At 41.8% G+C, this 15601-nt stretch overlaps 2 protein-coding genes across 3 annotated transcripts in view; one reads left to right on the top strand and one right to left on the bottom strand.

Annotated features, from left to right (window-relative positions):
• Positions 1–6194, bottom strand: part of prmt5 (protein arginine methyltransferase 5) — a 27443-nt gene extending 21249 nt beyond the window's left edge. Inside the window, exons 1-2 of the mRNA XM_017717056.2 lie at positions 6025–6194; positions 1983–2101 (exon numbers count right to left, since the gene is read on the bottom strand). Of these exons, the coding sequence (XP_017572545.1) occupies positions 1983–2101; positions 6025–6122 (217 nt within the window). The 5' untranslated portion in view covers positions 6123–6194. The remainder of the gene's footprint in view (positions 1–1982; positions 2102–6024) is intronic.
• Positions 6149–12307, top strand: psmb11a (proteasome 20S subunit beta 11a). Of its 2 annotated transcripts, XM_017717084.2 has the most exons (2): positions 6149–6390; positions 10898–12307. In XM_017717084.2, the coding sequence occupies exon 2, from the start codon at positions 10994–10996 to the stop codon at positions 12068–12070; it is 1077 nt and encodes a 358-aa protein (XP_017572573.1). In that variant the 5' UTR covers positions 6149–6390; positions 10898–10993; the 3' UTR covers positions 12071–12307. The 2 variants fall into 2 exon arrangements, with proteins under 2 accessions (XP_017572573.1, XP_037400156.1); XM_037544259.1 differs by lacking the exon at positions 6149–6390 and having other exon boundaries at positions 10886–12307.
• Positions 12308–15601: the final 3294 nt, after the last annotated feature.

The following is a 15601-nucleotide window of genomic DNA, read 5'->3' on the forward strand; positions in this document are numbered from 1 at the left end:
CTCATTCCACCACCAACTTTCCTTGTCTTCTTTCCTCTGACCAGAGGAAACTCCCAACACATTCTTGCCAGTTTCTCTCACCACCTTAGCTGTAGTTTCCCAGTCCTTAGGTAGCTCCTCACTGCCCCCAAGGGCCTGTTGCAATTTTTCCCTGAACTGCCTGCAACCATCCTCCTCCTTCAGCTTCTACCATCTAATCTTTTGTTCTGTCTTCACTCTCTTCCCCCTTCTTTGTTTCTAATCTCATTCTACAGACAACCACCCTATGCTGCCTTGCTACACTTTCCCCTGGCACCACTTTACAATCTCCAATCTCCTTTAGGTGGCATCTCCTGCTAAGGATATAATCCACCTGTGTGCACCTCCCTCCACTCTTGTATGTCACCCTGTGTTCTTCCCTCTTCTGAAAATACGTGTTCACCACAGCCATTTCCATTCTCTTTGCAAAATCTACAACCATCTGACCTTCCGTATTTCTGTCTTTTACACCATACATACCCAGCACCTCTTCATCCCCTCTGTTCCCTTCACCAACATGTCCATTGAAGTCTACCACTTAACACTGATGCGCTATTATGCGGTCAGGAAATCCAGCCTTGAACTGTGAAATTTGAGAGTTCATGATGCACTCAACTGCTTGATAAAGGAATGTAATGGAATCCTTGGGAGGTCAATGATATACACCCCTATCGTTAACATCAAGCCACGGCAACAACTAGCAACCAGTGTTGTCTACAACTCTGTCTCCATAACATCAACGGCTAAACGCTGATCTGGTGATTCCTGCAAAACTTTTGTCATGGGATGTGTCTGTAGATGCACTAGCATTGGTGATCATGAAGCATTATGATAGTCGATTGCAACATAACTGGTTATAAGTGTTAGGACTGCAACTATTCAATAGTTTGGTTTTTGAATATTCAATTAAATATTCTATGAGAATAAGAAAAACCTCAAATATGTTTCACTTTAATGACATTTTATTATTGTTCTTTATCATCATTTCTTATTATTACTAATATTATGCTGGAATCTGTTCATTTATTTTCTTTTAATCTATGCTGTTTAATGAAGCCTGGAAAATCCTACAAGGTAATGAAAAACATCACTGATGAACAATTGCTGTCACAGCAAATAACATAAGAGTGTTTATCAAGGAGGATCCTGTCCAACCTGACCAGATTGCTGAGTGTAACCAGAACGCTCGTTTATTCTTGGAAATAAATGCAGTGGACCACTGGTTTTCAATGTAGTGGCCACGCCCCCCCATTTGGCCATGCTGATAACACTAGGGTTCTGTGGCCAGTCATTTTTAATTGTACACATATACAGGCATTTAACCAAACCAGTCATTTGGTGGCTATTTAGGTCAAGCTCTGTGTGAAAATGCTATATTTTCAGTGCAAGTCAATGTTTTTCTTTTTGAAATTGGATAAACAGCTACAAACTGAAAATTCTGAGTTTGTGTTTATCATGTTGTGTGATTATACAGACAAGTGAAATTCAATAGGCTGCACTCAATGGGATATATTGCATTTGAAATGATCTTTTGTGGGGCCCACAAGTTATAAAAGGTTGGGAACAACAGTCCAACGCATTAGGAAAAGCATTCAGACCGAACTGAGCTATTAAAACAGACAAATTTACCTCAAATTAAATCTATAATACAGACAGGAGCGGAGCCTTGAACTCTGAGCATATTCCCCCTTGAACTATGCATTTGAGGCGCATGGTTTCATAAAACAGCTTGAAGTATTGGTTATTCAATATTAACAAGCACAGCAACATTAACAGTACAAACAGTCTGACATAACCAATTTAATTGAATAATCTATTATCAATTATGCTATCTCTCTGCTCTCTCAGCTACCCTTTTGGAGGCAAAGTGACAGGAATTATGTCAATATACAAACAGTAGGATAACGGTAGGATACTTAGGTACTGAAATTCAGCACTGAATGACAATTCATGTGATCCCTCACCTCTACCACAGAGCAGCAGGTCAGAGCGCGTTTGAGCTCCTGGTCTGGCCTTAGCAGGATCCAGTTCAAACTCTCTCCGGAACCGTGGATGAAACAGGGGCATGCACAGGAAGTCAAAACTGTGGGGGAGAGACAATTTTTTTCAAACACAGCATGAACAAAGAATAAACATCACCCCTAATGCATAAAGTGCATGCAGATGAACACTCGCCGTCCTTTGTATCAGAAAACCCAACCTTCAACTTTCCACAAGTGGTGCAAAGCTTCAGACAGTAGCTCAGGGATGTCTGATCATATTTGCAAAATGCTGGTGTGGCTGCAAGTTTTAATTCCAGCAAAGACCAACTGAGGACAGCTGATTTAATGAGCGGAATCAGGTGTACTCCTGCTTAGCTGGAATAAAAACCTGCTGCCACACTGGCCCTCTGAGAATAAGCCTGGACACCCCCATCTGTTGTCATGCACAATTTGTCAGCTGCCCTCTACCCAACCCATCACCGGTCAATTTCTGGCCACAGGACCGCTGACGATCACATATTATTTGGGTTTATACACATCACTGCTAGACTAAAGCTAGTCCTTTATCCAGTAACAACCGGCCAGGAGCGGTTCTGTGGTCAGAAACTGACTGCTGCTGAGGGCTGGAGGATGGCTAAGAAAAGTGAGGTGGCCATTGAGAGAAATGTATTCAGAAGGCCTCGGTGCTGCACTCCTCACATTCACATTAAACATAAAATTTGAAAACTGTGGACAGAATAAGGGAATCAAGATTTCAGCATACTAATATAATTATGATGTAAACAAAGTCATTCTGAGGGGTGTGATGTGGAGCGAGCCATTCGAGAAAAAATATAACAGTATTTTACGATAGCTCTGTGATAAACTTTAGGCTTGAAACCTATGTTTTCAGGGTACATGACAGGGTACAACTGGGTTATAAAAGATAACGATAATTATCGCGTTATGTCTTTTCCTCAACAGAGCGATGAGAAAAGTTCAATAGATTTTCCATAACACACCATTTTCATACTTCCATGTTCTAGCCACAGCCCCGGTGGCGTTTTCTACTGCAAGGAAAGCAACACTGCTCTGCTGTCACCAGGAGAGGGCGCACTTTTTCTGACACGATTGGAGAGGTGGGTGCAACGGGTAAAATAAATACATAAATACATAAAAAAGGGTCGCCAAATATACTTTAGCAACGCCTGAAACATGAAGTTAAATATTTCCTGTTTGAGTGGAGCAACCGGTGATCCGTTCTCCTGTAACCACGTGCGAGTGACGAAATAAGTGGCGTAAATGTTCTGGCTTAGAGTGGATTCACCGCTCTCTGTACATCCTAACAAGAATTAGAGGTGATGGTGGAAAAAACAGCCAGCAGGGGAAAAAAAAACGTCATCATCGGAAACAAGTTCTCAAATCTTCTCTTAAGATTATCTTAAGAAAGCTTTGGTGAATCTGGCCCCTGGTGTGTTAGATTAAGGTTGAAAGTTAGGGCTGAAGTCTGCAGAACTCCAGCACCGGGATCGAGCTCCCCTGATCTAGAATGCTCTCCGGGAGCTTTTTGGAAAGTGGGCCACTTTACAGGAGGTTATCATGGGTTGCCCTGATGCTTTTGAGCAACTGGGGTAATTTGTTGGGTTGTTGAATGCGGAAATGATGCCTCTAAAGGCAGCATAATATCTGTATAGCTCAGTTATTGAGTTGTAAACCTAGTGGTTTGATGTGAAATGGCTCATAGTAGAGAAAGTGATCAACTTTTGTTTACAGTGGTGGTGTTAAGAGCCAGAGATTCCAGTGTCTACAATGTAAATACAGCCAATTTATTTATTACCTTAACACCAGTGAGGCTGTGAGTCTTCTGAGTTTCTATATGTAATGATTGTGAAGTTGTGTTAAATCGGAAAAGGTGTGTTTTCTTGGGTTCTGTTTTATATTAGAAAACCCTGTCATAGAGCTAAATGTCACATCATTATTTCTTTCAAGTTTGAAGGCTGCTTTGTGCTCCTGGGTGGTTAATCGCTGTTTTAAACCATCCTTTATGGTCCGAACACGACGAACACTCACCAAACAGTGGAACGGTTCACAAATCTGTCATAGGACAGTGGGAGAAGGTGTCTGGTGAGCTATCTTCAGCTGGAAAAGTGAAGCCGCAGTTTTTGTAATAGTCGTAATTTAGGAAAGAAAAGATTATTTTCAGCGGTTTCGTGACGAGCGCTCGGCTATCCCGATACAAATGCTAAACAAGTGGCCAAAAACATCGCTAAACTGTTTAGTTTCTACTTAGTACAAACAGTAAACGTTAGCTGGCTCAGTACGTCAGTGATGTGTCACACCGCCTTACCACCATCACGCCTACCACATCCATGTATTTAAACACCAGCTAGCAGACGTCTGGATTTCTCTGTTTAAATCAGGGCTGTGCATTTGCATGAAACCACATCTTTCTTTCACTTTCGTTGGTTGTGAATGCACCAACACTAAAATGTGACTGAGCACTGTGACGGTGCTTTAGTTGAGAGGAGAAGGCCTGATTTAACACTGCTAAAGCTTGTTAGATTTTTTTTTTTTTAAAGCTTGGTTTGATGTTTTTCTCTAATCCTCTGAGCGGATTAAACTAAACAGAAATAACAATTAATACAAATTCAAAATCTATCCTGCGTCGTTTATGGTAAACCGTAACAGCCTACAGAAGAAAACAAGACTAAGAAAATCCTTTTAAAAGTCCTCATTGGAAAATACGACAATAGTGGGATGATGGATGAGCAGGAGCAGCAGAGGCAGCATCTATGATCAATTTAGACGTGTCAACTCTTACCGTCCAAGACGAGGGTCTATCGTAAGGTTTTAAGAACAATATTTTCAGGAACACTCCTTGTTCTTTGAATTCATCTTAAAAAAAGAATAGCTAAGAAAATGAGATCATTTTTGAGAAGTTATTAGAAGAATAACAATTTCTTGTAACTCCTTTTCTTATCAATGAAAGAAAATCACACACATTTAAGAAGATTTACTTTCTTATGATGCTTTTGTGACTCCGGCCCCTATTCCATGTAACGAAGGCCTTAAGGAACATGCGAACTCTCCAGAACCAGGACTGTACATTCCTGTTCTAGATCATCCTACCTGGTAAAGAGTGTGTTCAATATGGTGCTTGCTCTAGCACTGGATCCTGCACTTTTATTGCTTCTACTCTCTCTGAGGTCCAACCAAAACACTTTTGGTGTGGTTTAATGTACCAAAACGGCCAATTCCAGCCATCCCATAGAAAAAAAGAGGCTGTTAGTGTTACTTCAGCTTTAACACTGATATTTAAATTACCTTTGTTCTGACTGGCCTCATTAAGAAAAGATGGCCTGGACTGAAACACTCCTTATAACTGCGGGCTGGACAAGTGTATCGTCAAATCATCTGAATTGTATAGCGCGAAAAACCGCTGCTGTTCAAATCGAGTCACTGAACCTGGCTGATGTCAGCAATGGACCATCCCCCCATTCAACCTCACATGGTCCACGTTCTTGAACTGAGGCACGTTTGAGGGGGGGGCACTGTAGAGATTAACACCGGCTATTTTCCCAGAAACAGGGGCGGGGGAACACATTTCAAACCCACCATTGACCGCGGCTGTCAGCGGGAGAGACTAGTACTAAACAATAGCCGCTTTGATATTAAACGTTACGACCCAAACAACGAAGCTAAAGCAGCCTTCTTATTTGATTTTTGCGTTCCACCTTAAATGACACGGCAGTCACACTCCGGCTGTGCAGGCGCCATGCGGTCACCGCTGCTCTACTTAAGGTGGAACGGAAAATTCGAACAAGTAGCTTCGTCCCCAAACAGCAAGCAGTGCCTCCCGCCTCTATACCGGACTCGCTGCTAGCAGGAAAGCTAACTGATAACTACTGAGAAGCTACGACCCGTCTGAGTTCATCACGTGTAGTGACCGAGCTCTGCGAACCTGGCTCTAAATTATGCTTCGTCTCGGCGGTTAAATCTAACACAAATCGACCGAATGACAGCGCTGGCCGTTCCGACCGCTTACCCGTGTTTGGCGACCGCGGCGAGGGTGTCCGCCACCTCGGGAACACAGCTTATATCTCTCCCGCAGGAGACCCTGCTCCCCGTGCTGGCAGACGCCATCGTTTGTAGCCGAGACGAGGAGGGAAAATGAGAGTCGGCAACTATAGTGAAACGGCAGACATTTTGGCTCAACGACACGTTAAGACTGCTAGTTGCGGGCAAAAGCCACCGGAGCCGAAATGGTGGCCACAGGGCGAGCAGTTTCTCTCGTTGCAAAGTCCCGCGAGATTTGAAGACGAGCTTAGCTCACGCACAGGAGGGACGGGAAAACAAACGCGAATACGGGCTACGTCACGAATGGCTCCCTATTCCCTGTTTAGGGCACTATGTGAGTTATGAAATTTTACTTTTTGCATCAAAATAGTGCACTGTTTATCAAGCAGGGAATCGTTCTCACATAGCGGAATCCCAAATGGCTATATGTTAGGCATATTATGCACTTTTTGGGTTTAGGGGACGTTATTTTAATATCACTATAGTCCACTACATAGGGAATGTGGAGCCATTTGAGACTCAGCCTAAATCGTTCCCTCTTTATAGGTCCCATATTCCACACTTTTTTTCTCGAATTTCATTTTCTATTTTTCCCTGAGGTCCGCAGGTGTTTCCAAAATCAGATATCATTCATTTGTACATGACCACTCTCCAGCCTCTTTATCTTTATCGACTAGCCAAGACATGTTTTTAGTCCAAATTCTGCTTATTTGGTTTAGCGCTGAAGCTATAAAGCTAATGTAGCTAATAAACACTAGAAGTCAATAGTCACCCAAATCTTTTCTGCAAATCTCACAACCCACACAAAACACACTTCATGAAGGTGGTACAGATTTGCTGGTGGTTTGGGACACAGTAGGGCTTACCATGAAGTATACAAATGATCAAAACTTTGCTGTGTAGTGCACATTTTAGATTAGTTTGTGTTGAATTTTGACTCTATGTAAACGTTATGCAGGCTTATATAGGTGCTAAACTGCATTCACAGTTTTTGCTGTTTTTACAAACACATATCTTTAGAATTAAATATTCAAGATTAAGAAACAACAAGAAAAATACAAATACTCCAGGGGTACAGTTACAGAGCCACTCAGTCCAAGTTCCCATCAGAGGGCCCCAATCTGATGAACCTAGAAACAATTACCTTGTTTAATTACATTTACCCTGGCCTAATGAACTCATTGCGCTGCTTTGATGTGGTGAGCAGACACTCATGAATAGAATTAAAAAGGATTATACTGTCCAAGGGTGGATTAACTTGGTCATGGGCCCCTGGACTATGCTTATTTTGTAGGCCTCCTAAATTAAGTTAAGTGACCCTTATTAGTCCCACAACGGGGAAATTTCACCTCTGCATTTAACTCATCTGTGAAGTGAAACACACACACACACACTAGGGGTTAGTGAGCACATTTTCCCAGAGTGGTGGGCAGCCCTATCGGCAGCGTCTATGGAGCAGTGGGGGGTTAGGTGCTAGCTTGCTCAAGGACACTGCAGTCATGTGCTGTCAACTCTGGGGATCAACCCGGCAACCTTCTCGTCACAGGACTGGTTCCCTTGTAGACTGGAGGTTAGGGAACTGGCCCTGTGACTGGAAGGTTGCCGGTTCGATCCCCAGCGCCGAGAGTCCATGACTGAGATGTCCTTGAGCAAGACACCTAACCCCAAATTGCTCCCCGGGCGCCGTGGATAGGGCTGCCCACCGCTCCGGGCAAGTGTGCTCACTGCCCCTAGTGTATGTGTGCTCACTAGTGTGTATGTGGTGTTTCACTTCACGGATGGGTTAAATGCAGAGGTGGAATTTCCCTGTTTGTGGGATTAAAAAGTGTCACTTAACTAACCTCCAGCCCATGACTGCCCACTAAACCTATTCCAATGTAAACACATCATCATGCACATCACTGGCAATAGATAAACAGCAATAGTTTTTCCTGGTTTCCTCCCACTGTCCAAACACATGCAGTAAAGCCAATTGGAGATGCTAAATTACCCCTAGGTGTGAGTATGTGTGAATGTATAGGTCTGTGCATCTGCCCTGCAATGGACTGGCGACTTGCCAGTGTATGCTGCCTTCTGCCCAATGACCACAGGCTCCAGCACCCGCTCATGACCCAGAAGGATAAGTGGTTTGTATGTGTGTATAATAATATACAAATTCTGAATTATATAATAAAATATAAACATATTCTGTGCTTCTAATGGCCCATAGATCTCTGAAGTCATGTGGTCATCATGTAGTTGGCAGAGATGGACGAAGTACACAAATCATGTATTTGAGATAAAGTAGAGATACCCAAGGTAAAATACTACTCCAGTAAAAGTAGAAGTCCTTACTCTAGACCTCAACTTAAGTAAAAGTACAAAAGTATTTGAGTTCAAATGTTCTTAAGTATCAAAAGTAAAAGTACTAAAAGATTAATTATGACTCCAATGTCCTGTTATCATTTTTATAACAAGACTCGCTTCATGAACTCATTTCAGGTGAAGATCCTCCAGCGTCTCTCTTGGTAAACCAGTCTTTTAATAGAACGTCATTAATTAGTGACACTGACGTCTATTAAAATGATCATAAGCACAAAACACTGAAGGCAAACAGTTTCCATCAGGGAGAACCGAGTGGCTCTGAAATCACTTTTACACACAAGCAAAGTTTCAGTTTAAGATTACTTTGTAACTTAATTACAAGTTGAATAAAAACTGGCTTTAAACTCAGGATCACAAATAAGTTTTCCTTTACTGTGTTGATCTGTAGGCCTCTGTTCATAAACATAAACTAACCCAAACAAATTTACTATAAAATGAAAGTGTTTGTATGAATTCAGAAAAAAAGAAACACGCCAGTCACGACTGCATATGTGTACTGCATATTTCTATATTGTGGTCTATTTACACAAAAGTTAGGTTAGTTCCATCATTTAGGTCGACGTATGTGCTCCCAAATTTTTACACTGCTGCACTGATGTTGAACTCTGTGCTGCACTGGCTTGGTGTGACCAACAGGTCAAAACAAGCTCAGCACAAAGTGACCGCTGAGCCCTGATTGGTGTTCTTGCTTTGCGCTTCTTTTGTTTTGACATGTTACATTTTTATACACACAGAAACCAAAAGGAATGACAGATTTCTCAAAATGTAGTGGAGTAAAAAGTAAGATTGACTTTAAATGTAGCGGAGTGAAAGTAAAAAGTCACCCAAAATGGAAATACTTAAGTACAGATACACGAAAAAACAACTTAAGTACAGTAATGAATTACATTTACTTAGTTACTGTCCACCACTGGTAGTTGGCAGCACAACCATATCAGCAACATTGGTTCAAAGCTGGTAAACAAAAAGGCTCCAAAGTTGATGCCTTTTCTGTATGTACGTCTTCTCCTGAATGTCATTGGATCCTTTGGATTACAAGGCCGTAAAGGGTTGAAATATGGATATTGCTACAGGCAAGCTAGCACTGACATCATTAGACTTGCAACCTCAGTACCCCATGTAAATCAACAAGGCTTATCCAGTGTGATAGTTAAGTTGCTTTAGCAGTTTAAGTCTGTAGTTTGAGTAGCTGGTGTTGGCATAAAACAGTTTTAGTGTCATTTCAGTGCACAGGAGCATTAGCTTGCTAAGCGTAGCTAGCACATATGCAGCATTATTCGGATTTCAACTAATAAACGACCTCATAATTCAGAAGATCCAGTGACATTTTGAGGAAGAAAATGTGCACAGAACAAAACATATTGGCTTTTGGAAATTTTTATGGCGTGATAGTGGGGACTTTCAAAAAACACAGTCATTTGTCCTACAGGGGAAAATTGCTTAGACCTGCTGTGTCTAATACAGCTGGAGCATCAGCTGCACGATGATGCACACCTTCAGAGGGCTGAAAAACATTCAAACAGAAAAAAAGCATTTTTTAAAAACTTGCTCCCACCTACAAGATACACTATATGGCCAAAAGTATGTGGACATCCCTCCTAATTATTGAGTTCAGGTGTTTCAGCCAGGAAGCAATAAACCACACAAACCTGGCAAGTTTGGTGCAGAGGAACTCCAGTGGCATGCACAGAGCCCTCACTCCAACTCCACTAAACACCTTTGGGATGGATAACAAAGCCGACTGTGAGCCAGGCTTTCTTGTCCAAAATCAGACCTAACAAATGCTTTTTTTAAAATGAATGGGCACAAATTCCTACAAACAAACTCCAAAATCTTGTGGAAAGCCTTCCCAGAGGAGTTGAGACTAGAAAAGCTGCAATGGTGGGCACACATAATTATTAAATATTAATGCCCATGGTTTTGTAAAGAGATGTCCAACAAGCACATATAGGTGAAATGGTAAGGTGTACACATACTTTTGGCCATTTTGTGTACATAGGGTGTACAGAGGGTGTTTTGTCTTCACAGTGGAAAAACTCGCTCCAGGGACTAATGCGGCAGGGTAGGCATGTTTACAACAGATGGAGTGATGGTTAAATTGTTCATTAAGGCCAGCATGTCCCTTAAAGTAGTCATTTATTTCATACCCATATGTTGAGTAAGATCTAGTGTCAGCATTTTTATGCTTTTAAGAGTTTGAAGAGTCGCTTCTGTGAGTTGCATCAGTCACTGCTGCACAAGCACACTATCAAATCTCACAAAGTAGGCATGTCTTGTGTGTGCGCGTTTGTCAGTCTGTGTGTGTGTGTGTGTGTGTGTGTGTGTATGTGTGTGTGCTCTCTTGTCTGTGGTATATAAATCCCTGTACAAAGAAGATTTGCTTTCTGTTTGTTTCATTGGTATTGATTTTGCCACAGCAAGACTTACTGAGATTTAACCAACTGATAAGAGCTCTTTTTGTCAAAATGGCCCTGCAGGATGTCTGTGGATTTCAGGAGATTGCTCTGCACCACCCGGCTTCACTCTCCATTTCTTCTGATGATACCACCCTGAGCACTTACCCAGGGGGCAAGATGAAAACCACTGGGGGTCAGCCGTTTGAGAAAGATGATGGAAGTCCACTTCACCTTGTACTGCCACCTCAAAGGAGCCTTGTTCGAAGTCGGGGCAGGCATTTCTCTTCATCCTTGACCACCATTCCATGTCCTTTCACCCTGTCCCACGGCACCACCACATTAGGTTTCACTTTCCAGGGTGGCGTAATAGCGGCGGCTGACACCAGGGCTAGCTGTGCGGGTCTGGTCGCTTGCCCAGTTGCCCAGAAAATAATACCCATCCACTCGCACATGGTGGTGACTACTTCGGGCAGTGGGGCCGACTGTATGCTGTGGGAGCGGATTTTGGCCAGGGAAATTCGACTGTACCAACTCCGCCATGGCCGAAGACTCTCAGTCACTGGGGCTGCTAAGCTGCTTTCCTTCATGTTACATCCCTTCAAGGGCACTGAGGTGTGCGTGGCAGCTACGCTTTGTGGGTGGGATGGAGGGGATACAAGGTCAGAATGGGACAATATGAGGAAAGAAGATGAAAGTGCTTTTAGCCCTCTCCTAGAAAGTGAACCTAGTGCTAGTGCTAGCAGGGCATCATCAGAACTAGCCATCGACATAAGCACTTCAAATACAGAAACTTCGGTTACATCGCAGCAAGCCGATGGGATCTCCAAGGAAGTCGGTGGGACCGCGTCACAAGATGGCTCAGATCAAATCTTAGCAGCTAGCTGCCGGTCAGGCCCCAGGGTGTGCTATGTGTGCAGCGATGGCCTACTCCTAAAAGGAGAATTAATTTCAGTCGGCTCAGGCTCTCCCTACGCCTACTCCATACTCGATGATGGCTGGAAGTGGTCAATGAGCGTAGAAGAGGCTGTGGCTCTAGCGAGGGAAGCAGTCTACAGGGCCACTCACAGGGATGCATACTCTGGGAACAACGTAGACCTGTTCCACATCACTGAACGAGGATGGTGCCGCAGGCGCAGGGAGGACCTGAAGGACGAGTACCACAGGGAAAGGAGGAGGGAGAAGGAGATTGTGCAGCAGCAGGAGAGAGAAAAAGAGAAGAGAGAGAATGTGCAGAAAAAGAAGACGGGAAACTGACGGACTGAATAGTAACAGTAAAAATGCACTTGTGGTCTTGAGTTGATCATTAAAGTGGCTGTAAAGGTGCGACTGACTTGCTTTGTTTCCCTTTTGCTTTGCAAAATGACACGACTCTCAGCCAGTCACTGCTTTGCAACTGTATCAAAACACTACTTTCTCCTTTTTTGCAACGAACCTGGAGTGAGAACGGTGAGGACTGTTAGTCTAAAAGGTGGTGAAAACCTGTTACTGATCATCTGAAGGGTGGTGCTAATTTAATTTCATTCTGGAAATTTCATTCTGGAAAAACTTTGTGGAAGATGACTTTAATGCTACTAACAGAAAGCTAATGCTCATTCCAAGGTAAGCTAAACTTTATCTGAGTTATCATTTTTTAAACTTTTGTAACAATCTCTTTATTGTCTTTTCAACATTAGTACAGAGAAAAAGAGGAAAGATAAGTAACATAATTGCAAGTACAAGTACAAATACAATATATTGTGTGTGTGTGTGTATATATATATATATATATATATATATATATATATATATATATATATATACACAAAGACAACCCAAACCTGTTCCCTCCCCCACCCCACATTCCGTTACAGTGGTCCATGACAAATTTGCTAAAACAGCATGTTAATACTTAACCATATTAGAAAATATTGAGGAAGAATAAACAAATAAATGAATGATAATGATAACAAAAGTAAAGTAAAATAGAATCAGAGAAAGCTAAAATTGAGGCCATTCATTCATTCCAATTTGTTATCCCAGTGATGGTAGAAGAATATGGAATAAATGGAGACCATGCACTCACAAACTCCGCAGTACTTGATTTTCTCTCACTTTAAATGAAACATAATATCTTTCAACCACCAACACTCATTTTAATATGATGTGTAAGTGTTACAAAACAGTGGCAAGACCAGCTAGCTAGCTAGTTAGCCAGTTAGCTAGCTGTACTCATTCCAATTTGTTAGTTCATCTGTTCATGTTGTGCATGATTCACCGTATCATTTCATGTATAAGACAAAATTGTTCTTTTCTTGTAATTTTACTTATTAAAATGTATTGACTTTTGCCCACCTCTGAAACCTCTTCTGAGTTTTGGCCACGTCACTCTGTGTTAGAGGGCAGGGGAAAATAATATTAACCAGTAATATCATTTTACCGCCCTGGTAAAATTGGTATGCTGGTCAACCAGCATGACAATGCTGAGTGACCAGCTAAACCAGCGTCAGACCTGTATAAACCTGGTGGTCTAAGCTAATTATTTCAGCAGGTTTTTCAGTACTTACAACATCCATGATGTGCTCGGAAAAGCATATTGTTTATTAAGATAACAAAATCGATCATGATGGCAATAAAATATTGCCATATTGCCCACCTCTAATCTCACATATAGAAAAATACAAGCCCATTTTTTTTTCTCGTAAAATTAAAAAATTCCATAGTAGTAAACATATTTTTCAGAATCCAGAATTGTCAGAAATTGCCCTACATTAATATTTTGTCATTTATGTCTATATCTTGTTAAATCAATTTAGTTTTGAATAATAAAATGTTTTAAGTTGTATTTCTCTATGTGCTTTTCACGCGTCCTGTGCTTCAAGCATTTTATTTTAAAATAACATTTATTTTTGTGGCATCATACATTAATTTTCACATTATAACATGATTAGAAATCCAGTAAATTTTAGAAATACAACATATTTGCTTTCAATTTTTGCAAGAAGCCTTTCTTATACAGGGTGTGTGTGTTGTCAGACCAGTCCAGTTTGTTGTTTAGATGAACACCCAGGTACTTGGAGGTCTTGACAATCTCAATATCCCTTCCCTGGATGTTCATTGAAGTGGGTGAGGAGAACTTAGTCCTGTGGAAATCCATCACCAGCTCTTTGGTTTTAGCAGTGTTGATCTGGAGGCAGTTCTGCTTGCACCAGTCCACAAAATTCCTTGTAACTTCTCTGTATTCCCTTTCATCTTCGTCTGAGATGTAGCCAACAATGGCAGAGTCATCAGAGAATTTCTGGAGGTGACAGGTTGAGGAGTTGTGACTGAAGTCTGCAGTGCAGAGGGTGAAGAGGAATGGGGCCAGGATTGTTCCCTGTGGGGCCCCTGTGCTGCAGAGTAGTGTTTCTGATACACAGTCCTTGAGTCACACGTACTGCGGTCTGTTTGTGAGGTAGTCCATAGTCCATGTGATGAGATGGTGATCCACCCCTGCTCTCTCCATCTTGCTCCCTAGTAGAGTGGGCTTGATGGTGTTGAAAGCACTTGATAGATCAAAGAACATGATTCTAACAGTGCTTCCCGCCTTTTCAAGATGAGCGAGGGATCTGTGGAGTACATAAGTTATTGCATCATCCACTCCAATGCCTGGCTGACAGGCAAATTGCAGAGGATCCATAGCTGGTCCCATCAGTAGACGAAGATGGGCAAGAACAAGTCTTTCCAGAGCCTTCATCAGATGTGAGGTCAGTGCCACTGGTCTGTAGCCATTCAGATCACTGGGGTGTGCAGTTTTTTGGGTAGGTACTACACACAATGTCTTCCAGAGTTGTGGCATCTTCTGTTTCAGGCTCAGGTTGAAAATGTCCTTTATTATCCCACACAGTTGATCTGCGCAGTGCCTCAGGATCCCAAGACTGATGTTGTCTGGACCTGCTGCCTTCCTCACCTTCATCTTCCTCAGTTCCCTCCTCACTTGTTCTCTGGTTAGGGGCAGAGGAGCACAGGGCTGGATGCTGGGAGCCGAAAGCAGGGGTGTAAGCTGGGCTGAGGGAGGGTCAGCTACCAGATCAAATTTATTGAAGAAGAAATTGAAGTCATTTGCCCATTGCAGGTTTCCTACAGGCTGCCTGTTAGACTCCTTAAAACCTGAGATGGTTTTAAGACCCCTCCAAACTCCAGACTTAGCATTTCATAATTCTGACTTACTATGACTTACTATCTCATAACTGGCTTAGCATTTCGTTATGACTCGGCATGTCATAAGTATGACTTAGCATCTCATAATTATGACTTAGCATTTCATAATTATGACTTAGCATTTCATAATTCTTACTTACTATAACTTACAATCTCATAACTATGACTTACTATCTCATAATTGGCTTAGCATTTCATTATGACTCGGCATCACATCATTATGACTTAATATCTCCTAAGTATGACTTAGCATCTCATAATTATGACTTAGCATTTCATAATTCTTACTTACTATAACTTACAATCTCATAACTATGACTTACTATCTCATAATTGGCTTAGCATTTCATTATGACTCGGCATCACATCATTATGACTTAATGTCTCCTAAGTATGACTTAGCATCTCATAATTATGACTTAGCATTTCATAAGTATGACTTAGCATCTCATAATTATGACTTAGCATTTCATAATTCTTACTTACTATAACTTACAATCTCATAACTATGACTTACTATCTCATAATTGGCTTAGCATTTCATTATGACTCGGCATCACATCATTATGACTTAATATCTCCTAAGTATGACTTAGCATCTCATAATTA

Source organism: Pygocentrus nattereri, chromosome 2 (genome assembly GCF_015220715.1).
Source record: "Pygocentrus nattereri isolate fPygNat1 chromosome 2, fPygNat1.pri, whole genome shotgun sequence".
Lineage (NCBI taxonomy): Eukaryota > Metazoa > Chordata > Actinopteri > Characiformes > Serrasalmidae > Pygocentrus > Pygocentrus nattereri.